General features: G+C 35.4%; 1 protein-coding gene across 3 annotated transcripts in view; it reads left to right on the top strand.

Annotated features, from left to right (window-relative positions):
• The window catches only part of OTOGL (otogelin like), a 136,260-nt gene that overhangs the window by 53,017 nt on the left and 57,801 nt on the right, over positions 1 to 25,442 (top strand). For 2 of the 3 annotated variants that reach the window (XM_087448603.1, XM_004417902.3), the window contains exons 24-31: positions 993 to 1,100; positions 1,842 to 1,980; positions 14,719 to 14,853; positions 20,053 to 20,202; positions 22,484 to 22,603; positions 22,962 to 23,078; positions 24,019 to 24,175; positions 24,860 to 24,886. In XM_087448603.1, coding sequence (XP_087304729.1) covers positions 993 to 1,100; positions 1,842 to 1,980; positions 14,719 to 14,853; positions 20,053 to 20,202; positions 22,484 to 22,603; positions 22,962 to 23,078; positions 24,019 to 24,175; positions 24,860 to 24,886 — 953 coding nt within the window. The remainder of the gene's footprint in view (positions 1 to 992; positions 1,101 to 1,841; positions 1,981 to 14,718; positions 14,854 to 20,052; positions 20,203 to 22,483; positions 22,604 to 22,961; positions 23,079 to 24,018; positions 24,176 to 24,859; positions 24,887 to 25,442) is intronic. The other variant, XM_087448602.1, reaches the window with a different exon arrangement.

Raw genomic sequence — 25,442 nt, 5'->3', positions numbered from 1 at the left:
AATTTATATATTTTATCTATTTTTGGTAGCTACTTTTAAATTTTGCAATTTTATCTATTATTATTTTTTAAATATTTTATTATTATATTATAGTTATATTGCTATATGTTTAAATTATTATATATTATTTATTAGTGATATTTTATTATTATTTATGAAAACTACTTTTGGGAACAGATTTTAAGAGTATTGAAAATATATGTGTATATTTATATTAAGGTATTGAAATATATATTATATATAATATGTGTTTATTTACCTATCATATCAAAATATTTTGATGACACACCAAAATTAATTTTTCCTTGAGATTATAAATAATGATTTTATTTTAAGTTTTATATTCATAGATATTTTAAGATACTTTCTTATGGGGTAATCTTACAAGAAGGAAATAACACTTTGAAGGAAACCAACATTCAAAACTTGATATGTTAGTAATAAAGAATGTGAAACACTTTATATACTGGTTTTTTATTCAAGACACACCTAAACCAAACTCTCATGATTTTAACTTTAATCACTCATAAAAGAAGCTTTTGATTCCTCTCTCTATCTTGTAACAGAAAACGTTATCCATCTCATAATTCACTATTTTATCAATAAATTGTCAGACCCACAGACTCTTTTCTCTGAAGTAGCAAATACTGAAGAAGGGGGCCCTCACTTCCTCTTTAAATGTTGTGTCAGAGTAGCTCACTTTACCCAGAAATTTAAGCTTCTGTCTCCCTTTTATTGTATTAAGTGATAACGAAAAGGTTAAAATATTGCATCCAGTCGTTTGCCTGGCATTTATTCACTTCTGCTATCTGCAAGGTGCTGTGTGGGAGAAGGGGAGAGAAAGACTGGTGTCAGCCCTCGGTAGGTCAGACAGAACACGCCTGTGAGCACTGTAATAAATAGAGATGGTTTTGAATATGAAAACATTACTGATTTTTTAAAAACTGAAATTAGTAGGTTACACTAAATAGTATTTCCTCCTTCATTTGAAGACTGGCAGAGCACAAAGGAAAGTGTTATGTTCCTGAAAGCTGTCCGTGTATCTGGAAAGACTGGGAATACCTCTCGGGAGAAGTGATTGCTACACCATGTTATTCCTGGTAATGAGATCCATTCATTACACAAAAACTTTCCTGAGCAATTGTATTAGTTTCAGTCATCTTGTATTTACTTAATGTGACTGACTTCAGCAAAAAAAACATACTAAGCCTGAGTAAATTTAAAGGCATTCAGGAGTTGGTGGGAAGCTACTATCTACAGGGGGATCATATCATTATTTTTATGGGTATTTATTTAGCCCAGAAGAAAAGTGTGAAAAGCGACAATTTGAAAATGTAATAGGAAAAAATATCTCAAGTTCGAAAGAAAGTGATAAATGTTCCAAAGACAAGGTCACATTTAATGGAAGGTTTTCTGTCTGGAAATAAGCCAAAAGAATACCATAAGTAAAACTGAAATATGATTTCCTTAAGATATAGATAGAGATTCTAAGCTCTTGAACAACATCGTGTCTAAGGTATTTAAATTAACTCAACTATAGGAGAGGGCAGTGTGGTCTTTCAGCTACCAGCAGGCCCATGTCCAGTTTTTCATTCCATCGTCTGTTTTCAGTGTGACTCGGGCACAATTTCTGGGCTTGGTTGTGGTGTCTGATGGTTTATTTTAACAAAGTGGTAAATATATGCCTATTTGTCAATGTAATAAATGTTATAAGAACAAATATTTGTAGGGGCTATTGGCTCAGTGAATGCTCTTGAATACAAACCTTCCAATACGCCGCTTAAAAAATACTAATTAGAGCCAAGTTTCTTAGAAAGGTAACTGGTGTTATTTTCTAATAGTGTTTGTCGACGAGGAATGTTCAATTGCACATATTATCCATGCCCGGCAGTGTGCACAGTCTATGGGGACCGGCATTATCATTCTTTTGATGGACTGGAATATGACTATATCAGTGATTGCCAGGTATTTTTGATAAAGGTATGTCACAATTACTTACTTTTATTTGCAATTATGTAAAGATAATGTGAAAAAACAAGTATCCTGGGGCATGGATATCAAATCCATATGTCATTAATAAACTCTATAAAATTATAGCTATTTTAAACTGATTTCCTTGGTTCATTCTAAAGTTTCATTGTTTGTAAGTGATGGGCTAATTCTTAAACTTTTGTGCCTCTGTTTTCTCATTTGTAAAATGAGGATAACAATAGTACCTATCTCCTCTGGTAGTTCTTAGGATTAAGTGAGATAAAGATATATTAAATGAGAGAATATATATAATATTAAATGAGTAAATATATATACACTTTCAGATAGTGCTTAATATACATTAACTACTCAATAAATGTCAACACTTTTTATTTTTATTGGCTTATCTTGGTGAATGCAAATATAAGACATTAAATCATGTATTAGATTATGTATTGTTTATGGTTGTAGCAATCCAATGACGTTGTTCTCAATTCTAGACATGCTATTTTGATGATATGTTTTGGTAAATCCTGGACTTTGTATATCTGATAAGATCCTTAAAATTTCTCACGTGTTTAATACATTTGGATTTTCTGTATACCTAAATTTTATTTAGACATCACTGATCCCAGAATTAAATTGCTAAATAGAAAATGTAGTCCTTAGAAAGAAGTTGCACAAGAATAAGCAAAATAACATCTTTTCCTTCAGGAAGCTAACCTGTGATTACCTTGAATGCATGTTTTTTTCTGGGTAAGGCTTTTATGTTATTAGAGGTTTGTGTATGATCCTGTTTTTTAAGCATGTGTCAAGAAAGTAGACACATTTCCATTTTGTATTAGTCGTAGTACATAAAAAATGAACGATAAAATCTATAGCCTTCCAAACTTAAACAAAGCACTTGCTTATGTTTTAAATCACCGAATTTCCCTTTTGGTACTATTCTTAGCCTCCTTTATGAATAATTTTAAGTTGCTTAAAGAATAAATCCCTGGGAATGGATTTGGCAGACAGATAATTACAGATGATGGCAAGTTGCCACTAGGGTTTTTGTTTCGTGTTGTTTTGATAATTTTTGGAGTGTAAAGAAGGTACAGTGATGCATATACATTCTGAGTACTTGTCCTCTTATAACAAGCCTTCTTTAGCAAACAATTTTACATTAGAATTTTCTCATCCTGTAAGGCTTGGGTTGTAAATTGAGAAGCTTGGAAAAGCCGATAACAGTTAAGAGATTTGACTACATAAACTGATACCTCTTTCCCAAAATGTATCAGACTGATTCTATACCAAATCCTCATTTCCCCTGAAATTTAAGTGCCGCTGACACTCCTTTAAGTTCCCTCTTCCTTTAACTTTCCAGATATTGTGCTCTTGGAGCCCTTCAATGTCTCTTCCGGTTCCTCCTTTGTCTCTTTGTTGCCTTTTCTTCTTGCATAAGCCCCAGACTGTAGATGACTGAGTTGGCTCCTTGAGGGCAAAGACCAAGTCTCAGTCATCATTGTTTCACCAACACAGAGCATCATGCTGGGAACATAGTTGTTCACTGAATGTTGACTGAACAGGATGTCTGTTCTTGGCTCCCTGCCCTTTTGTCTTAATGCTTGGTGTGTTCATCCACTCCTACAATCTTAACCACACCTACAGGCTGGTGAGTTCCAAATCAACATGTACAGCTCTGACCCTCAACTTCTAGGTTGTCTTTCTGAATCAAGTTCATCCCTACAATAATACATTTTTTCATTCTATTAACTCACGTTTTATCGTGTCATTGCTTTTTAAGAACTACAGAGACTCCCAATTACCAGCTTCCATAAGTCAAAATTCCTACGATAATCTTTCAAGGGTCTCTCTTAGCTCCACCTCTCCTCTGTGTCTTTTGTTAGCGTATTTTCTGTACCTGATTGCTTCTGCTCCCTCCAAGTGATGTTTCAAGTTCACATTTATCTGTCCTGTTCTTACATCTTATTGTATTTATAGTCATCACATCAAAAGTAAGTAGTTCATGATATTCTGATTATCTTATATGCGTTCAACTGGATTGTGTATCATTTTATGTCAGAACTATGTCACACTTCTTATGGGCTCCTCATAGGGACTAGCACAGTTATGCATTGTAAGAGCTGAAAAATTACATGTTCGATTTTTTAACAGTCTCTACTAGAGGGTGGAAACCACAAGCTTACACTTAATTAGTAACCTAATATTTGTTATAAGTGCATATACATGCCCTCAACATGAAGTATGTTGAGCAGCACTTCTCAACCTTTGCTGTGCACGCATATCAACTGCAGATCTTGTTGAAATACAGATTCCGATTCCATGGGTTTGGAGCAGGATCTTGGATTCTGCAATTTTTAACAAGTAACCCCAATGCTCCATGTCCACCAAAGCCCACGCTTTGAGTAGCAAGGATGTATTTTCTTCTTTAAAAAACTGATTTTAATTATTTTTGAAATTCTCCTCTTCCTCTGAATAGTAAACTTTAAGTCACATCCACAAAATGAAAGTATGGTTGACAATGTCATGTCAATCATGACATATTCCCACTGGAAATACAGTAGTCCTCTCTTATCCAAGGTTTCAGTACCCCCAGTCAACCGAGGTCTTAAAATATTACATGCAAAATTCCAGAAAGAAATAATTTGTAAGTTTTAAATTGCTTGCTGTTCTGAGTAGGATGATGAAATCTCATGCTTTCCTGCTCTGACTTGCCCAGGATGTGATTCATCCCTAGGTCCAGCGTACCTGTTCTGTACACGCTATCTGCCTGTTAGTCACTTGGTAGCCATCTCGGTTATCAGATTGACTATTGAGGTGTTGCAGGGCTTGTGTTCAAGTAACCCTTATTTTACTTATAATGTCCCGAAAGCAGAAGAGTAGTGAAACTGGCAATTCAGATATGCCAAAGAGAAGCCATAAAGTGCTTCCTTTAAGTGAAAAGGTGAAAGTTCTTGACTTAATAAGGAAAGAAAAAAAATCGTATACAGAAGTTGCTAAGATCTACGGTAGCTTTTGTTACAGTATATTTTTATAATTGTTCTATTTTATTATTAGTTGTTATTTTTTTTCTTTTTTTTTTTTGTTTATTGCAGTAACATTGGTTTATAACATTGTAAAAATTTCAGGTGTACATCAATTTCTGCATAGATTACATCATGTTCACCACCAAAATACTAATTACAACCCATCACCACACACATGTACCGAATTATCCCTTTCACCCTCCTCCCTCCCCCCTTCCCCTCTGGTAACCACCAATCCAATCTCTGTCTCTATGTGTTTGTTTATTGTTGTTATTATCTACTACTTAATGAAGGAAATCATACGGTATTTGACCTTCTCCCTCTGACTTATTTCACTAAGCATTATACCCTCAAAGTCCATCCATGATGTCACAAATGGCTGGATTTCATCGTTTCTTATGGCTGAGTAGTATTCCATTGTGTATATATACCACATCTTCTTTATCCATTTGTCCCTTGATGGGCACTTAGGTTGCTTCCAAGTCTTGGCTATTTGGAGAGAAGGGAACTCTCATACACTGCTGGTGGGAGTGCAAACTGGTGCAGCCACTATGGAAAACAGTATGGAGATTCCTCAAAAAATCAAGGATAGAACTACCATATGATCCAGCTATCCCACTGCTGGGTATTAGTTGTTATTAATCTCTTACTTTACCTAATTTATAAGTTAGGTATATATGTACCATGTATACCATAGGGATATATGTATAGGAAAAACACAGTTTATGTAAGGTTCAGTACTATCCACAGTTTCAGGCACCCACTGGGGGTCTTAGGATGTATCTCCTGAGGATAAGAAGGGATTACTGTATCATTATGTTAGTTAAAGATGCTTTTTCTGGTATCATTTTAAGTGGTAAAACAAAAATTCTGTCAAAATTTATTTTCATTTTGTTTATGGAAAAAAATTGTCTAGAAATATTTACTAAAAGCATTTAAAACCTTGTCTGTGTATCACTGTATTGCAAACATTTTCCCGTGTGTGACAATAATCCTTGCTCATGCATTATAATTTCATTCATTTAATAAGTAATTTTTATTTTCTTTATGTTAACTGTTAACCGTGTTAACAAAAACACATCTACTCTATATACTCTATATTAAGACAGATTTCTCCAAGAAAGTTCTGAAGCTTTGAAGGCAGGGATCATGCCTTACATTTCTTTTTTTCCTCCCAAGTCATTTTGCAAAATGCTGGGCATTTGGTGAACTCTTAATAACTACTTATTTGATCTGTATGCTCTGCCTGGCTTTTCCTTAACCCCTTATTTGCCTTCACAGTAGAGAAATCATAGTATTTAACACCGTATTTTTAAATGCTGATTGTTCGGAAAGTATGTCAAGTAGAATATTTGTTTCAACTCTGATTTCTGGTAGAGTAAAAGTATATTCTTGTGTTTGATGCTGAATGATTGTAAAAGTCTTTTTTTTTTATTAGTGCTGCAACATAACAGTACCATTCCATTTAGCAGGCAAGAGCTATTAAGTTTTGGCTTTTAGGCTTTATATAGGCTTTCCTATCATCACTTTAATTTGCCACTATATCCTTCTAATGAAATGAATACATCATGTTCAATTTCAAATTTTAATAAGATATGCCTGCTTGTATATGAGAAGACACGTCACAGGAAATATTCTTCCAATCTTTTAGTAAGCAATGAAATTTGGATCACTAACTTAATACTTGGATTAAGATCTGTCATTAGGGCGCCAGCCCTGGTGGCCTACTGGTTAAGTCTGGCACACTCCACTTTGGTGGCCTGGGTTTGGTTCCTGGGCGCAGACCTACACCACTCCTCTGTTACTGACCATGCTGTGGTGGCAGCTCACATACAAAAAGAGAAAGATTGGCAGTGGATGCTAGCTCAGGCGAATCTTCCTCAGCAAAAAAAAAAAAAAAAAAAAAAAGATTTTCTTTAGGGTTCATATAGTAAGATTAAGATATAAATAATATTAAAAGTCTAAATTTTCAAGTTCTAGAATTGTATGTGCCTTTTTTTCTTCCAAAGTAGAAGTGTTCTTTTTTTTTAAAAATAATGTTCTTTTAAAAAGATGTGTTTACAAAGGAGACACTTTAGAATTTAGCTTTTACTGAATTTAATTTGGTAATTAAAGAAAACTTACTATTAATAATTAATTAGAGGGGCTGGCCCCGTGGCTTAGCAGTTAAGTGCTCGAGATCTGCTGCTGGCAGCCCAGGTTTGGATCCCAGGCACGCACTGACACACCACTTCCCCGGCCATGCTGAGGCCGCATCCCACATACAGCAACTAGAAGGATGTGCAACTATGATGTACAACTATCTACTGGGGCTTTGTGGGGGAAAAAAAAAGGAGGAGGATTGGCAATAGATGTTAGCTCAGAGCCAGTCTTCCTCAGCAAAAAGAAGAGGATTAGCACGGATGTTAGCTCAGGGCTGATCTTCCTCACAAAAAAAAAAAAAAAATTAATGAGAATTATACTAGTGAATTATTTATTGTTGGAATGGGCATTTTTACTAAAATTAATAAAACTAGAACCAGGTCCAAAAAATGGTTAGGATAGTTTGACCAACGTATACTTGATAAGCCAAGAAATATTTTATTTAGCCATAGAGCAGATAGTTATTTCATACCAAAGATAAATTAGTGATTAAGCAATACAATGTAATTTTCATGGTCTTGAAATATTATCATGCCAGACAGTAAATTTCTCGATGCTTGGATTTTTTCTGCTTCAATTTTTCTTCAGTAATTATATATTTTTTTATAGAATTATAAAAAATTTATAATTCCTTCCTCCATCTGCCTAGCTTCCCATGGCAGAGGCTTCTTTTTTCTGGAAGAATCGGCATTTCTTCGAGAAGGATAGAATGGCTGCCAGCACTATTCATTTACTTGCTGCTGTTTCAGTGGCAAGTATCACTTCTGTGAATAGCAGATAAAATTCTTTCTTCCTTGTCAAGTAGCTCTCTTTCCTCCTTGTTTTGATTACATATTCCAGGCTTTATCTTTGTTATTTGTAACATATTTTTATCTGGTGAAACTTATCATTTATTTACTGGGCCCTGTGGAGGATCTAGTAGTCTAATTTATAAAAGTTCCCTTTTATTTGTCAACTGGACTTTTAAAAATTAAAACTTGCTCAACTTTATTTTAAAAGTATAATGTTACTTGACCTTCATATTTGAAGAGATATTAAAGTCCTTTTCTTTTTTTTTCACCTCTGGATCGTGGAGTTTTAAAGGTAACCTACTTCTAGGTGTAGAATAAGTGCTTACTATATCTTTGTTCATGTTTGTCAAACTTTAAAAATTCAGGTTCTTTGATATTTTATTCATTTTTAAGGCTGTTTACCCTTTTCTATGAATAGCACATGGAATATAACACATTATTTTTTAAGCGTGGTGAAGCAAATTTAGGACAAAGGTCTTAATTTTGTTTCCTGAGTTAAAACTTGTTTAGGAGAAAAAAGGGATGAGAAACAAAACAGCACCTTACCTTGTGCTATAAACTCAAAGAAAGAGAATACTGGATGTCTTCAGCAAAAATGGGAAATATAATATTCCAATCCCAGATTCCAAGCCAAACTATACTTCTTTAATCTATGACAAACCCCAAACACTTCTAGGTTTCTTTTTATACTTTGTTCTAGGTTAAGTTTTTCAACATTCTCTTCAGGAGATATCTCAAATGTTCCTGGCTTTCCTTAAGCCTCTAAAAACTCTTCTAATTTCATTGCTCTCAAATTCCCACACCTTGCATCATTTTTCACATTAATATTCCTTGTGTGATTTCTGTGTGTCAGGTCCTATATTGAGAAGTGGAGGTACAATGAGCAGCAAAATAGATATGGGCCTTGCTGCCTTTGAAACTTAGGCCAGTGGGGGAGAGTTGTTAATCACCTGATCACGAAACTCATATCAAATGACCCTTAAAAGTCAATGATGACCTAAATGCAAAATCCAATTAAACCTTTTAAATGTTTATCTTCTTTTCTCCTTGAAATCTCTCTTGCCTGGTCTTCTCTGAGGTAATTCTGCTGCTTCTACTGGCCCTTTGTCTCTGATCATTCCTCAATCTTCTCTGGTGGTGCTTTTCTCCAAGAGTTTCTTAAAACACCAGGGCTCACTGGTTCCGAGTTTCCGTGTATGTCTCCCCTACAAAACTTAGTTGCTTCTGATCTCATAATACCTTGAAGGTATAGATCCTGTTTTATTCATTTACTTATCCATAGGAAATGAAAATAGAGAAGAAAGGAAGTCAAGAGAAATCCATTGCACTCTATCTAGGCAAATATAAAGATCCAGATAGAAGTAGAGAGAGCTATCTCTGTCAAATAAGAGTAAAATGCAAATTACACAATAGTGTGGCACCTCAGCAAAATATTAAAAAAGGAAGAATTAGCATATAAAAATCAGATGAGGATTTCATTCTGAATAAAAGTTACCTCCCATAAAATAATTTTCTACTTTCTAGAAGTTATGAAAGAGATTACAGAATTAAACAAATAAGAAATTAAATGTATGGTAAAGGAATATAATAAAATGAAAAAGGAAATTTTAGAATTAAGGAACAAATTGAGGCCCTAAAAACATTCTAGAATTGATACGTGTTTCTTTTAAAAAATGATAAATATGCTATCTTTCTCTTACTTTCCCTTCCTTTGACCATATACTAAAGGCGACTGGCAAAAGCCTTCCTTTGATATTTTGACTGACTTTCTGTTTACCAACTCTGATGGTCTCCAAATCTTTTTTTCCAGCTTAGTTCCATAGAAAAAAAACTATTTTAAAACTATCTGAAAGTTTCAGATTCAGGAGATGGGCAGCCAATTTAAAATTTTCTTCAAATAGGAATCATTTTTATGTATTAACCATGTTTAAGCCAATCATCTTTGTTTCCTAAAAATGAGATTCTTAAAGTGGTTTGTCTTCCGGGTGCATGTTGGTTCCCAAACTCCAGAGCTTCCCAGGTGAAATCCGAAACTGGCCCCCTGCACGGGGAGGGCAAGGGGTGATGGAAGAAAGAGGCAGACCACTCCAGATTGGTAGGCGCCAGTTTTAATGAGTCAGGGAACTTACATATGGGGCTTGTCTTGGGCGGCCGCAAGGTGAGTAGATCTCCACACTTACCTGCCAGTGTTCATGTGAGTTCATTAAAAGTTCACATAGAGGCCTTAACTGGGTTTAGTCACGTGCACCTTCCAGATGGTCTCAACACCTTATGGCTCTCTCAAGGCTGAGTCCTTGAGAATGGCTCTGGCTGTGGGACAGGTGGGCAGAACATACATTTCAAGGACAGAGGAGGGGGATGAGAAGCCTCCAATTGTCCAGGTCCAGCTTGCGGGTGAACCAGTTGTCACGTCCTCTGGACGGCCTCCTCCATCAGTGCAGGTCTTACTTATGTTGTGTATATCACACACATGCCGAAGACAAGGGGGGCAGAAAGACAACGGCTTGAACCTTCATTGATATTCAGTATAATAAATCTTGTCTATATTATAGTGTATACTTTCAACTCAAATCAGTTCTTTATAGTTTTCTAAACATTTATCAGAAAAATTAGGAATGTTTTAAATTAAATTAAAAATTAAATATATGCCATATATTTTCTTTTATTATATGGCAATTTATTATAATTAAATTAAATTAAATTAAATTATATGGCAAAATCTAAAATAAAATACCCTCCAATTCTGATTGCCAAAGTTAAAATGGAAATGAAATCTATATTAATTTTATTTAATTTTAAAATTATATGAACAAAACTTTGTAGAAGGCTTTGGCGTATTTTTTAATCTATTTGAATAAGAAGATGAAACTCTTGGAGTTCATTGAATTAATTCTTTAAGTGACCTTTCACGAAATTAGTGTTTAAATAATTTTCATTTTTTTTTTGGGGGGGGAGTAAGATCAGCCCTGAGCTAACATCCATGCCAATCCTCGTCTTTTTTTTTTTTGCTGAGGAAGACGGGCCCTGAGCTAACATCTGTTGCCAATCCTCCTCTGTTTTTTTCCCTTTTTCTCCCCAAAGCCCCAGTAGATAGTTGTACGTCATAGTTGCACATCCTTCTAGTTGCTGTATGTGGGACGCGGCCTCAGAGTGGCCGGACAAGCAGTGCATGGGTGCGCTCCCGGGATCCCAACCCAGCCTGCCAGAATCAGAGCGCGAGCACTTAACCGCTAAGCCATGGGGCGGCCCATAAATAATTTTCTACTTTATCCATATAAGCTAATTCTTTTTTTTTTCTTTGTGAGGAAGATTAGCCCTGAGCTAACATCCATTGCCAATCCTCCTCTTTTTGCTGAGGAAGATTGGCCCTGGGCTGACATCCCTGCCCATCTTCCTCCACTTTATATGGGACACTGCCACAGCATGGCTTGACAAGCCAAGCGGTGTGTCCATCCGAATCTGGATGGGAACTGCGAACCGGGGGCCACCAAAGCAGAGGGTGCAAACTTAACCACGACGCCACCCGGCCAGCTACCAGCTAATTCTTAAATATTTTATCTGTGTTTGAAATTTTAGGCAAGATGATTGTGATCTTTTATCCATGAGATTCATCTCCATTACTAATCTTAGTAAGGTTCAGTATTGATTTTGCATTGTAATAGTTTGCATACTTCGATAATAGACTCTATATATTAAAACCTCCTAAAACATTTCAATAGCACTTTAGCATAGGTTTGCCAGTAATTGTTTTTCTACTTTTTTAGTTTTTAATTAACTAATTAACTAAGTCTACACTTCCTGCCTCTATGCTAGGAGCTGTTAAAGGTACAATTATTAAGAGATTAGCTTTACCCTCAATTGTTTTACATTTGGGGGAGTCATTAATAAACAAGAAGCTAGAAGACTGGGAGGAATGAAAGCTCAGTTACCAGAATGTAACTGGTTTTGACTAGAGAAACGGTAAACAGGGAAGTTTCACGGAAGGAGGAGGCATTGGTGCTGGAATATTTCACCCCGTTATAACACGTCCTTAGCGTATTTTTAAGCAGATTTCCTTCGCAGGGAAGCATCTCAGGCTGGTTTTCCCTCTCGGAGACATCCTGGTTAAGCGCTTGCTATTTCAGGGAACAAACAGTAGGGGGTGCTGTGGTAATTGGCGTGTAAAACCCTAAGGGAAATATCCAAAGGAAATCCTTGAAGGTCCAGGACAGTGCACTTCACAAAGGTGACGACTGAAGGGTAGCAGGAATTCGTGGATGCTCTGATGTCGTTCACGTTCACGCAGCTCGGACAGTTTCGTGTGACTGCTCTACTCTCTGCTTACTCGGGCTTGCTTGTGTAACTCTCTTTTCTGTATTTTTTCTCTCTTTGCTTCAGTTCAGTCTTGTTCTGTTTCCTCATAGCTTAAGCTTGGGTTCACCTGTTCAGCCCGCACTCTGCCTTCTCTCTCTCTCTGTCTATTCACCCTCAGATCTTACTACAAAGCTTTTTTTTAAATCCTTGTTTTCTGGTTCAAATTTGAGAGATATTTAACTGGCTAGAGTTGTCTTTTTTCATGTCAGCATTAAAGTCCTTTGCCCCATCAAGGAAAGTACTGCTTCGTGTCCAATCAGCTATAGGACACAGAACATGGCTGGCAACAACTACTGTATTAGCAGGAACTTTGTGTGGGATAGTTCCGCTTACAAGGGGCTGGGGCCCTGACAAGTGCTTAGACTGACACACGTGGAGTAAAATAATATACCACGTTGAGAGGTGCTGACATTTTATGTTTCAGAATTACTTGGGAGAATATTCTCTATCGATGTTTTCAGTACCTGAGAATAAAGGGTTCAAGGAATCCATGTGGCACATTGATGTTGACTTTTTCCCTCTAGCTTTGTAATTATTGCTTACTATGTTGCTTAGCAACTCTGTAGCATTATCTCCAAACCCAATATTAACTTAAAATACATTAGAAATGGAAATTGTAGAAACATGACTCCTAGGAATTGATATTGTTTCAAGTTACTGTCAGCATAACATGATATTATAAGGCAGGCCACACAATATAGAATATTTCTTGGCATTTCTGATTGAATATAAAGAATAAAGCTAACATTGAGGCACTTTAATTAATAGTAATGGAAATGTAATTGCAATAGAAAGCCTTTCAGCCATCTTTTCACATCCCTTAATCTAAATAACTGTTCCCAAGAGGAAGAGCAAAACAAAACCCTGAATTATATATTTTTTTCTTTTTTGAAAATCGTTCACAAAGGCAGAAAAGTGTGGCATTATTGTTTTTCAGTAGTACAATGCCATAATCATCTTAATGACTCTTATTATTTTCCTTTTCAAAATTTGGGCAATGCTTTGCAAAAGTATTGTTTAAGAAGAAGCAAAAGCTCTCAGTTCCTATGAAGAAAGGAAAAATGGGCCACAGAGGGACTCATTAATTACTCTGTCAACATCATTCATTGAAAACCTATCCTCTAGGCACTATGCTATAATAATTACTAATAAGACAGGAAGAATTTGGTCAAAGCAAGAGATATATTGAGCTAGTGTTCATATTGCTGGTGATGTGAGAAACTAAGTGGAGAATTTACATCAAGACCTATATGATTTAGAAACATTTAAAGACTTTTCTCACAATGAAAATAAACACTGATCCATATGCCTAAAAATTAAAAGGATTCAGGAAATACGTGTGGGCCTTTGAAAATTGGACGTTGAGTTCAAAGAGAAACCTCAGTTTGCTTCTGATAAAATTCTCACCTTCTCCTAGTTAGCGGAAGGACTCGTAGAGCAGTGACTTTAACTTTTGAAGGGATAAGAACTACTTCAAAAATTTGACAAAAACCATGGACTTTCTTCCTAGAAAAATACAGATTCACAAAAACAACATTTCACAATGAATTCCCGGGGTCTATAGAGCTACAGAAGCCTGTCATGAAACTGGATACAAAATTAGAAACCCTGATTCTAGAGAGTGTGTTCTTAGTGGGTAGAGTGGAGGGTGGTCGAAGGAAGGTGAGGGGGTTGGATGTAGAGTGTGTGGGGCTAAATAATATTCTCTGAGACTAAGAATTCCCTGTAACCTACAACTGACTTTTCTCCTCAACCATTGCTAGACCCTTCCTAATTTCTACAAGTGGCGTAAAAAAAAATTAGCATTTTGAACTCTGTCTCTGTTCTTATTTAGCCAAGAGTCCTTGGACAATTAATTAATCCTTCTTGACCTCTGTTTCCTAATCTGAAAATGGACATATTACTTAATTCAAAAATTATCATAAGAATTAAATGAGGTAATGTACGTAAAGTTCAAAGGAAGCCCTCACATGATATGTGCTATTTTGTTTACTAACATGTACCAAAGTTTTGTGTCTATTTCAATTTTAACTTGTAGGCAAATAATTATTTGGCTAGAAAACTCTTTAAAATAAAACAAAGATGTCTAAAATGAAAATATTTGTTTTAAAATTCCCCTGGGGAACATGTCTTGTTGGGTATTTATTGGAAAAAAAAACTGATTGATAAATTTGAGCTATAGTAATAAAATCGAAAAAAAGCTCAGTTAGAATAAAATTTTAACAGAAGATATTAGAGATAAGTGTTTAAAGATTAGCTATCTTGGTATATTTTAATAAAATTCTTCACATTATTCGATCAAAATGATTTTTATTTTAGAGGTAAGTTGTATTTCAATTTCACTGCAATCAATTGTAAATCTTGGTCTTCAAAATAACTAAAAATTATATATATTATACATTTGTATTAATAAAATATTTTTGACATTTCAGAGTGCAGATGATTCAGATATATCTGTCATTGCCCAGAACAAGAAATGCTTTGACAATGATATTGTTTGTTCTAAAAGTGTTTTGATTTCAGTTGGGGACACTGAAATTTATCTGAATGACACTCCTTACAAACAGGTTAGTGAATTATTTCTTTTAGGATCATTTTAAGTTGTCCTAAGGATACTGAAAATAAAATAGAAACAATTTGGGGTACTTTTCTCTGTAAATGATTACAAGATTTAGATTTTTTTTCTTTGTCATTTTATGTGGCTTCGGTAACTCCTGTCTGTAAGTCAAGTTACTTGTCTCTTGTGTTCACATTGCACTGCTCTGTATTCCAATTCTTTCCTCTTGTCTTCATTGCCACGGTCACCATCTTGGCCCTAGCCACCATCACCTATTACCTGGATCACTTCAACACCCTCCAGTCTAGACTCCCGGCTTCCAGTCTCAATTCCTCCCCTCTAATCCATCCTGCCCCACTGCAGCCAGGGTGATTTTCCTAAAATGAAAATCAAATCTCCTGTCACTCTAGTGCTTCAAAACCTTCAAATGACTTCCCATTGCCCTTTCAAGTCCTCCCCAATCTGGCCGTTGCCCACCTAACTCACCCCTCGTCACTTTCTGCTTCCAGCCCATGTGCCAGAAATTGGAGCTTTTCTCAGTTCTTCAGCTGCTGTATGTTCTTTCTCTCACCTCTGGTTCTGCATGAATGTCATTGCTCCCACTTGGATCAACCTTTCCATTTGACTTATCCCTGTGTGACAGGTCTCATCTCATCTCCTTCAGGGAGCTCCTCCTCATGCCCTCAAGCACCCTGTTAGCCATGACTCATGCTTTAGTGAAATTACCTGTGCGGTTGCCTGTCTTCTCCATTTGTCTATGAGTTCTATGAGAATTGGGACCATTAGGGCCACTGTCTCCTTTGTTCATTCTTGTATCTTTGAAGCCTGCCCAATTTGAAAGAATGAATAAATTTCATTCATTCATTCATTATGTCTACTATGTACCAAAATCTGTGTTAATTATTAGAACTAAAACAGTGCAAAGACACTGTGCTTGCCTTTAAGGAACTTATACTCAGGTGAGGGATACACTCAAGTAAATAAGGATGTACAGTGTGATGTGCTATGGCAGGAGTGTGTCTATGATGGTATGGGAATCCCTGAGAAGAAGACCTAAGCCAACAGTGGATGTTTAGGATAGTTGTTAAGAGCATAGATTTTGGAGTCAGTCAATACTGACTTAGACCCCCTGTTCTCTCATCTGCTGGCTGTGTCATTTCAGGCAGGCACTTTAGGCACTTAACCTCTCCAAGCTGCAGCTTTCCAATCTGGAAATTTGGGATGTTTGTAGAATCTAATTCTTAAGTTCATATGAGGATTAAATGAAATAATGGATTTCCAAAACGTCTGTCCTCCTCTCCTTCATCCTCCTTATTTTTGAAGGCTCAGAAGACATGCTCTGGGTGAAATGATTTGAACTGAGTCTTAAAGGATGAGTAGGTGTTAGCCAGATGAAGAGAGAGAGAGTAGAAAAGCAATCAATACAGAGGAATGATCATGTTGAAAGGAACAGAGCTGAAAGATAAAATGACGTATCTGGAGAACTGCAAGTGGTTTTGTTGGTTGAAGTATATGGGGATAGTGGAGGGAGGGTGTGGCAAAGAGATTCAGAGAGGAGTGTCCAGACTGACTTCAGTGCGGGAGGTGGGGAGGTGAGGACAATAGAAAGGAGGCTGGTTCCAGACCGTGGAGGCTCTTGAATGGAGTAAGATATTTGAACTTATTTCACAAGTAAGAAATTTTGAAGATGAGAAGTCACGTGATCTGACATATGGCCTTTAAAAAATGGCTTCTTTTTGAGGTTTTAAAACAATGTTTCTCAAAGTTTGGTCTCTGTGTTAAAATAATCTGGAATATTTATTGGACGAGCTGGTTCCTGGCCCCACCTCAGTAACTAGAATGGCTGAGGTTGAGAATGAAAATCAAGATTTTTTTTTTTTTTTGTGAGGAAGATCAGCCCTGAGCTAACATCCATGCTAATCCTCCTCTTTTTGCTGAGGAAGACCAGCTCTGAGCTAACATCTATTGCCAGTCCTCCTCCTTATTTTTCCCCAAAGCCTCAGTAGATAGTTGTATGTTATAGCTGCACATCCTTCTAGTTGCTGTATGTGGGACACGGCCTCAGCATGGCCAGAGAAGCAGTGCGTCGGTGTGCGCCCAGGATCCGAACCCGGGCCGCCGGTAGCGGAGCGCAAGTGCTTAATCACTAAGCCACGGGCCGGCCCATGAAAATCAAGATTTTTTAATGGTACCCCAAATTCTTCTGCACACTAAAGTTTGAGAACTAGAGCCCTAGAACATATCTTTTATCTCAGTCAGGAACATTGAGACCAACCAGGCAGCCATCAAGTTTTGGACAAAACAGAGTTTCTATAGTCATGTTGACATGACATGACATGAGAAAATAGTAAATGTTCTTATAAAAATAGTCGGACACGGGGCTGGCCTGGTGGCGCAAGCAGTTAAGTGCACACGCTCCGCTGCTGGTGGCCCAGGATTCGCCCGTTCGGATCCCCGGCGCACACCGACGCACCGCTTGTCAGGCCATGCTGTGGCGGCGTCCCATATAAAGTGGAGGAAGATGGGCACGAATGTTAGCCCAGGGCCAGTCTTCCTCAGCAAAAAGAGGAGGATTGGCAGATGTTAGCTCAGGGCCGATCTTCCTCACACACACACAAAAATAGTAGGACACATTTTTGAAGTTGTAATTACAGCTCTGTGTAACTTTCAACTTCAATTTTCACCTGTAAGCAGATGCTAAAGAATTTCCTTCATAGAGGTCATGAAGTATGAAGGAAGATGAAGAAAAGTCATAAAAATAATTTTATCCTAATAAATCCCCTGCCAGTGTTTGTTCTCGAACATCAAAAGTGAAAATAAGTACCATTTATTTTATGGCAGATGGATTTCTCATTCAAGGGAAGAAAATAAACCTGTTTTTTTCAATAAACGCACAATTCTAATTTTATCAAATATGTAAGATATAAATATTTTATGAATTTATTTAAGCTGTACTTTAAATGTTTTAACTCTCTACATTTACAGCCTGTCTTTCTAATATCACTAGAGTTTGTTTAAAGATTCTCATCCGATGCGAATTTTGGGCAATTCATAATGCCTCACTCTTCTAACGAGAAGCATCCTTACTTCCTAGTCTGAAAAGAAACAGGACAGCATCTCCTTTTGACCAAAAGGATTGTTTGTCTTGTCATAAACTGCCCTGTCTAATAAAAATGAAGGATTTTACCTCTACAGGCAAATAGAACAGATGTGCTTTTACATCAGGATAATTGATGCAAAACCAGCCTGAAGGAAGTCTGATCATAAGCTGCCCTATCCAAAAATTCATTAATGTTCTAATGGTATGTCAACCAGTCTCAGGGAACTTTAATAGAAAAATACATGAAAGAATATTTCATACATTTAAAAGGAGGTAGAAGCCACGAATATTCCACTTACTTGCTTTAATTGTTGCTGGAAGGTAGGACGTGTGAACAGGCCAGTGCAGGAAGGTGTTAAAAATATGAATCATGCCTTGATCTAGAAGCTGAGGATAGCACTATGAACTTGACAAAATACATCATTCAAGGAGCTAACATTCACGTGGGGTAAAGACGGATAATAAAGCCAAAGACAAGGCAGATAATAGAAAGGCACTGAAAAGTGTAATCAAAACAATAAAAATAGGTTCCGTGGCAGAGAGTGACTTGGGAGCAGGGCAAGCTACACATTTCATGGGCCTAGTGAAAAATAAAAGTGTGGGGTCCCTAGTTCAAAACAGGAAAAAAATTTTTTCCTTTGTTTTGCAGTCCCTCTTGTCCTGTAATTGTGTCTTTTTCTTTATCGTTTAATGCCTTGCTCACTGGGGCACAAGGATACTCTCAGTCGAGTGCAGACCCTCATGGGCACCCAGGGCCTTGCCCCATAACTCCAGCTTGGCATTTGGCAGTAGAAGGAAATGAGGTCACGCAGAGCCCATTAATAACACATACGGTTATACATATACATACATATGTATATGTATATATGTCATATACAATATACTGAGCACTTATAAGCATGACCTTGGTCTAGGAGACAGAAAATTTCTCATGTATATGACCAAGTTTATTTAATTTTCCCTATGGAATATTTATAAAAATGTCTACTACAATATAGTACAATATAGTATTCCCAAACTGTGCTTTTATTATTACTTGGGGGAGAAAAATAACGAAAGGATTCCGTATCTCCTTCACAATTTTTATTTTGCTTCTGGTAAATTTGTTTTATTTACTTTGATTTAACCATGTAATTTTGAAATCTATGTAATTTTGAAGTTATGAGTTCAAGGTGAAGTTCAATGTAATCTTTTATAGGGAATAGCCCTTGTTCATAAAGAATAAGCACATTCTCACTTAAGCTAGAGGGACTCTAAACTTTCCCAATGAGTTCTGTCTCTAGTCTCCCTGCTATTATACTTTCTTGCACATAAATTATTTTCTTTTAATTTACAAACATGGTCTGTCACTTTTCTATTCAAAAGCCTTTATTGAGTACATTTTTCACATGGAATAACAGCCCTTGACTATATGTGTAACTTGGTTGCAAAGGGTCTCAGATTATGCTTGCATGGAATCCATTCTCTAGTCCTTTAGTGCTCTCTTTAGTCCTGAACAAACCTTGGACTTTCCTGCCCCTACGCCTGTGTTCAAGTGATTCCTTTTGTTTGGAGTGATTTCTTCTCCATTCTCATTTCCAGCCCCCTATACCTTCCTGTATATAGCCTTGTACAGATCATTATATCCCACCCCCTGAGTCCCTTGTCCCTTTGATGGCAATTCATCTCCCCTTTCTCACTCTCTCCCTCTATATACATGCACGCACACTTTGTGCTTTTGTTTTTCAATTATGCAGACAAAGTCATACATAGTAATCACATGTATTCATCATCAGTATAGAATTTCTGAGTCAGCAGGTGTATCCCCTTCATGTCCTCTCTGTCCATGGTCTTGTTTACGCTCTTTTCCATAACTGGAGCACTTTTTCCTCTGCTTATTCATCCATGTTGAGCCCTTCTCCAGTTTGTGTCTCATTACCAATTTTATATATTTCCTATATTATGCATTTGTTTGTCTTTTACTACAGAATTCAGAAAAGACAGGGCCAAGTAAAAAGTCTAGTACACAGATATTTATTAGTGGATATTAGCTTAATTAATGTTTAATTTTGGTTAGAGAACATCAAATTCATTTTGTTTTCTTTATTTTTTTGTTTGTTTTTGTTTAAGAAACGATCAGGTTTTTTTCTGGAAAATAAACCTACATACCAGCTTTGGAAGGCAGGGTACTACATAGTAGTATACTTTCCAGAGAAAGATATCACTATTCTTTGGGATACAAAGACTACCATTCATATCAAAGTTGGACCACAGTGGAAGGTAGGTCAACCTAGGCTCCAAATGAGATGCAAGCAATGAAATTACATTTACCTTTTGATGTTTTATGGAAATAAAATGATGTTTTCCTTTAAGAACTAGGTTATATTTTCAGAATTACTGACTCATACTCCAGTGAAGAACAACTTTACCTGCTAGAGTACAGTGTTGTGTACAGTTCTTTTTGACTTTAGCCTTACAGTATCCAGTTTTCCAAAGTTACTTAGGTCAACTTCTTTCTTCCCACCCGCTTCAGTGTGGTTATGTGATATGTTTGTAATACACTTAGATTCATTTGTTACGGTCTGCATTCCATCTTTTCCTCTATGTTCTGGATTTTTTTTTAAGTTTATATACAGTAGAATTACTTTTAAAAATGTAGAAAAATTTACTCTTATGGTCTGCAGTTTTATGGATTTTAACAAATAATTGTTAAATATAAGTAAACAGATGTGAAACGGTTCTATATAGAACAGATCTATCAACTCCCAAATTTCTCCCATGTTGCCCCTTTATTGTCAACTCCTAACTCTACTCCCTAACCCCTGACAACCACTGATCTATTTTCCATCCCTACAGTTTTGCCTTTTCCAGGTACAATATAAATGGAATCATGTAACATAACAGCCTTTTGAGTCTGGCTTCTTTGACTTGGCAAAATACATTTAAGATTCACCTTTATTGTTGAATGATTAATAGTTTGTTCCTTTATTTTGCTGGATAATGTTTTGTTGTGTGGATGTACCAGTTTGTTTTATCCATTCATGACTGAAGATTCAATCTGGATTATTTACAATTTTTGGCAATTTATATTTTAAATTGTTTTAAATATTGCTTTCTGTTAAATATTGTACTAAATATTATTAAATATGTTCATTATTTTAAATAGTTAAAATTTTATTGACTATTTTAAAGTTGCTTTTGAAACATTCATATATTTCTGAAAATCCAGTTTATCTGAAATTGAAATTGAGATTTGTGGATATAATCTGTGGCAAGTTAGGAAACAATTGGGGTAGTAACAACATATTCTCATAAATCTATGGAAAAAAATACATATTTAAAGGATTTTAGTATGTTGCAATTTTAAGATATGATTGTATATTGAGGACATTTTCTTTCTGCTAAGTGTGATAAGGCCCAAAAATCTATTCCTAGGTGTTTGCTGGCTTCTTGCATTTCTTTGGTGAAAATGAAATAATTTAGCCATTGCTTTACTTCTTCAGCTATTTTGCTCTACTATTCTCTATCATTGTCCTCCCTTCCCTACTTTTTGGAAACAATTTACCACTTATTTTTATACATCCTCCCTACTGCAGCCTTAAATTTTGGGGTGACCAATGGTGCGAGCGGCCACTGTCTTGGACAGACATGTGGCTGCTGAGAGCAGAGGCACCGTGGTGAGCGGCAGCGTGGCGGTGGTAAGCCTAGGGTTATTGTCAGCTTTCCCGGAGACATGGACGGCGTGCTTCACCGTTCAAGGAAGGCTATATTCCATTCTTTAGTGTGAAGAGAGAGCTCAGTGTGTTCACTGTCCAAGTTTTCAGGAGGATTCCCATTGTTTTGGAAGATCATTTGTCCTGTCCTCTTAGTCCACTTCCCTCCCCTCAGAGTATAGCTTCTCACGTTATGTGAGAAAATGCAGTGGAAACTGTTGATGCAAGTAATCCATGTGGCTCTTGCAGTGACCATTTCACAACCCATAACAGTCTTTATAAAAATTAAATAAAACCTGGATTTCATTTATTGTGTCTTATGGTGGCATGATCTATGAATATTCAAGTTAACTTTTTCTTTAAAAGTTATGTTTTGAATGTGTTGGCTTTTCAAATATGACCTAGAGGAAAATAAATTATTCTTCTTGTTTCAACATTTATAGTGTTACAAAACCTTAAACATGTCAAGAGGTGGGTCTTTCATCAGTAAAAATTTATTTACATACATGTATATATACAGTATGTAATATATATATATACGTTTGCACACACACATATTGTAGTGTTTGTATCATACTTTTCCACGTTACTTGTGTCATTAGTTGTATCAATACTAAGACATTGCTAAGTGTGGAAAGATAAAATTTAGGGAATGGTTAAACATTTTTGAGAATTAAAATAATTGTTAAATATAATTAAACGGATAGGAAATACCACCTTCTTGAAACATATTTTAAATGCTTGTTGTGGAAATTCTTAAAACGTCTACTTTAAAATTTTAATGAATTTGAATCCTTAAATGTTGAAGTGAATATAGAATATTTCATGGTACTTTTCTTTTACTTTAGAACAAACTATCAGGATTATGTGGGAACTTTGACAAATGTACTTCGAACGATATGACCACATCTAATAACTTAGAAGTGAGAAATGCCCAGGTATTTGGAGATAGCTGGGCATTAGGGCAGGTAAGTTGAATATATATATTTTAGAACTAAACAAATATTTTTTGGTATATTTATTCATTGAAACATTTTATTCTTACAAGAAAATTTATTTAGGTAATACTATTTTATGTAATATTTGTATAGTAATTCACGGTTGACAAAATCCTTTCACACTTATCTTCTCATATAATTCTTGTGACAACCTTGCAATATAAAGAATGTAGTCTCCATATTATAGATGAAGAAATTGAGGCTCAGAAAGGTTAAATGATATATTAGATGCGATTTAATGGACAGAGCCAGAATAGGTTACTCTGGTTTCAGCTTCAGAAATCACGCCTTTGATAAGTTCCTTTTCTCCTTTAATTTTTTTCAACAGTGTGAAAGCCCAAGTGAATTGTTTAAACCCTGTGAGGCACATCAAAATAAATTTCCTTATGCCAAAAAGGAGTGCTCCATCTTGTACAGCGATGTTTTTGCTCCTTGTCGCAACGTGGTAAATGAATACTTTACTAAGGTTTCAAATTCATGTGCGTACTGCTGTATCTATAATAGTGAGAAGAACAGGACAAATAATTTAGTTACCCATTGGTTTTTCAGGTGTAGCACCTAATCGTTGGTAGGGGGACAAATCTGGTAGTTTGTTTTTTCTGTAGAAGTGATGCATTTAGTTGATTTACTTTTTCCCTCACTTCATCTTATTTAACAGCATACATTTGTACATAATATTTGTAATAACCTGTTTTGGTGTATGAAGCATTTTTTACATACATCATCAAAGCCATAAATGATTGACCAAAGCCATAAATATTTTTTCTTCAGAGAATATTGCCAAATGGACATTCTTCTCCTCAACCCAAAGTATAATTTAAAAGTATTACTAGTGGCACAGTTAAAATGATTTTAGAAGCCCATTGCAAGATGTAGTTTGTTAGAAATTTAACTTTCTAAATGCCTTTCTAACATAATAATTTTAGATCCCAAAAGAAGTTTCAAAAGTAGTTTAAGATATTCCTAAAAATCAAGTAAAAGTACAATTAGTAACAGAACATCCTTTTAATGCCATGTGAATACGCCAATAAGGAAATAATGAGCTTCTACAAAATATTAGTCTGTTATATTGCAGACACTGAAATTATATTGGTTTGTTAATAATAAATTAATAATTATTAGTAAATTAATAATAATTATTAAATAATAACAATAAATACCATTACCTGTTTTGCTAGTTCTTTGATCTTACATTTGCCTAATAAATTCCTTTCTCCTTTGGGCAATATAGAGGTTTGAGATATTGAGAATTCTCTAGGTGGCAGTGTTAAGCTGCTAATATCCAATTTTGAAACTCTACCAGTGTGTTTTCTTTTAGAAGGTTGAATTTTAATCAATTATAGTTAGTACTTACGAAATTATTTCATCTTTCACTTCATTTTCAGATTGATGTTACTTTTTTTGCCAAAAATTGCCATGAAGACACGTGTAACTGTAATCTTGGTGGGGATTGCGAATGTTTATGCACAAGTGTAGCAGCGTATGCGTACAAGTGCTGTCAGGAAGGGGTATCAGTTCACTGGAGGTCATCCACCATTTGTTGTGAGTAGCCACTTAGAATGTCATCATAGGTGGGAACCTTATAAGGAGATCTATATTAGTTGTCTTATCATAGAACTAACACCATGGAACTCATGGAAATAGAATTTCTTTAAGATGACTAAATTTTATATTCCCTTGACAATGCAGATAAACTGTAGTATAGCTAAAGGATTTATAAAAAGAAAAGTTTGAGATAATTTTTTCTGCTCTGTGTTTGACTGTTGTCACTCTAACATTTGAACTATAAATTGTATACCTTCTGCAGAGAAATTGTTTATGACCCCATTGCTCTTATGGCTGTGAGGTTTCTGTTCTGACTATGAGAAACATATTTTTAAAAACATCATTTTGAATTTGCTTTCAGATTTAACTCTTTAAACTTTTCATTTACTTGTATAGATGGTAAGTCATCTGAAGAAAAGTTTATGATTTTAACACTTCCAGTTGACATTTCTAATTTGGCAGATATATTTGCCCACCTATAAAATAATTTTATGAAATTTAATTAATTACAACACATCACTCTTAAAGAATCCTCTTTGCTCAGAGGAAGTTCCCAAATAACAATGCCATTCTGTGTTCTTTTACTTAGTCAGGAATAAACATATGGCCATATCTTGCACACATTTAGATAAGTGGTCAGATTCTTATGTAGTTTAATATTTCTTCTTTTTTTTCTTTTAGCACTTGATTGTGAATATTACAATGAAGGTATGTGACGTTTAAATACATTTAAAATACTATATAACTATAGTATTTTATTAAATGTATCTTCAGATTAAAAGTTTATGAACAACTTTGCTGGGAACAAAGTAGGACTAGTTCATAATTTGGTATATAGCTCAATGAAAGCCTTTGCCTTCCAAAATATGTCTAAATTTCTAAGTATTTGTGTTAAAATTTATTCCCTGGAAAATAAAAGAATGTGTAACTAAGTTCTCACACCTAGGAGGACTTCAATAGTTTTTGAATGAAATGAATGAATGAATGAGTAAAGTAAGCTAATTTTTTAGGTAAAAAAGATGAAAGACATATATCAAATGCATACTTTTTACCATTAGATATAAATATAGACATTATTCAAACTTTATTATATTGTAGAAATCAAAGAAACAAACTATAAATGTGATGATAATAATATAAAGAGTTTATTTAGCTCTCGCTGTAGGCAAAAATAATTATTTACATATTATCAGAATGAAAATTTATGGATTTAATAATAAGTATGAAAATCTTCTAGGCTTGTCAAGCATCCAAATTTGCAAGG

This window comes from Ceratotherium simum, chromosome 25, assembly GCF_057802395.1.
Source record: "Ceratotherium simum simum isolate JZ-2026a chromosome 25, ASM5780239v1, whole genome shotgun sequence".
NCBI classification, from domain to species: Eukaryota; Metazoa; Chordata; class Mammalia; order Perissodactyla; family Rhinocerotidae; genus Ceratotherium; species Ceratotherium simum.
This window is presented reverse-complemented; position numbering and strand designations above follow the sequence as displayed.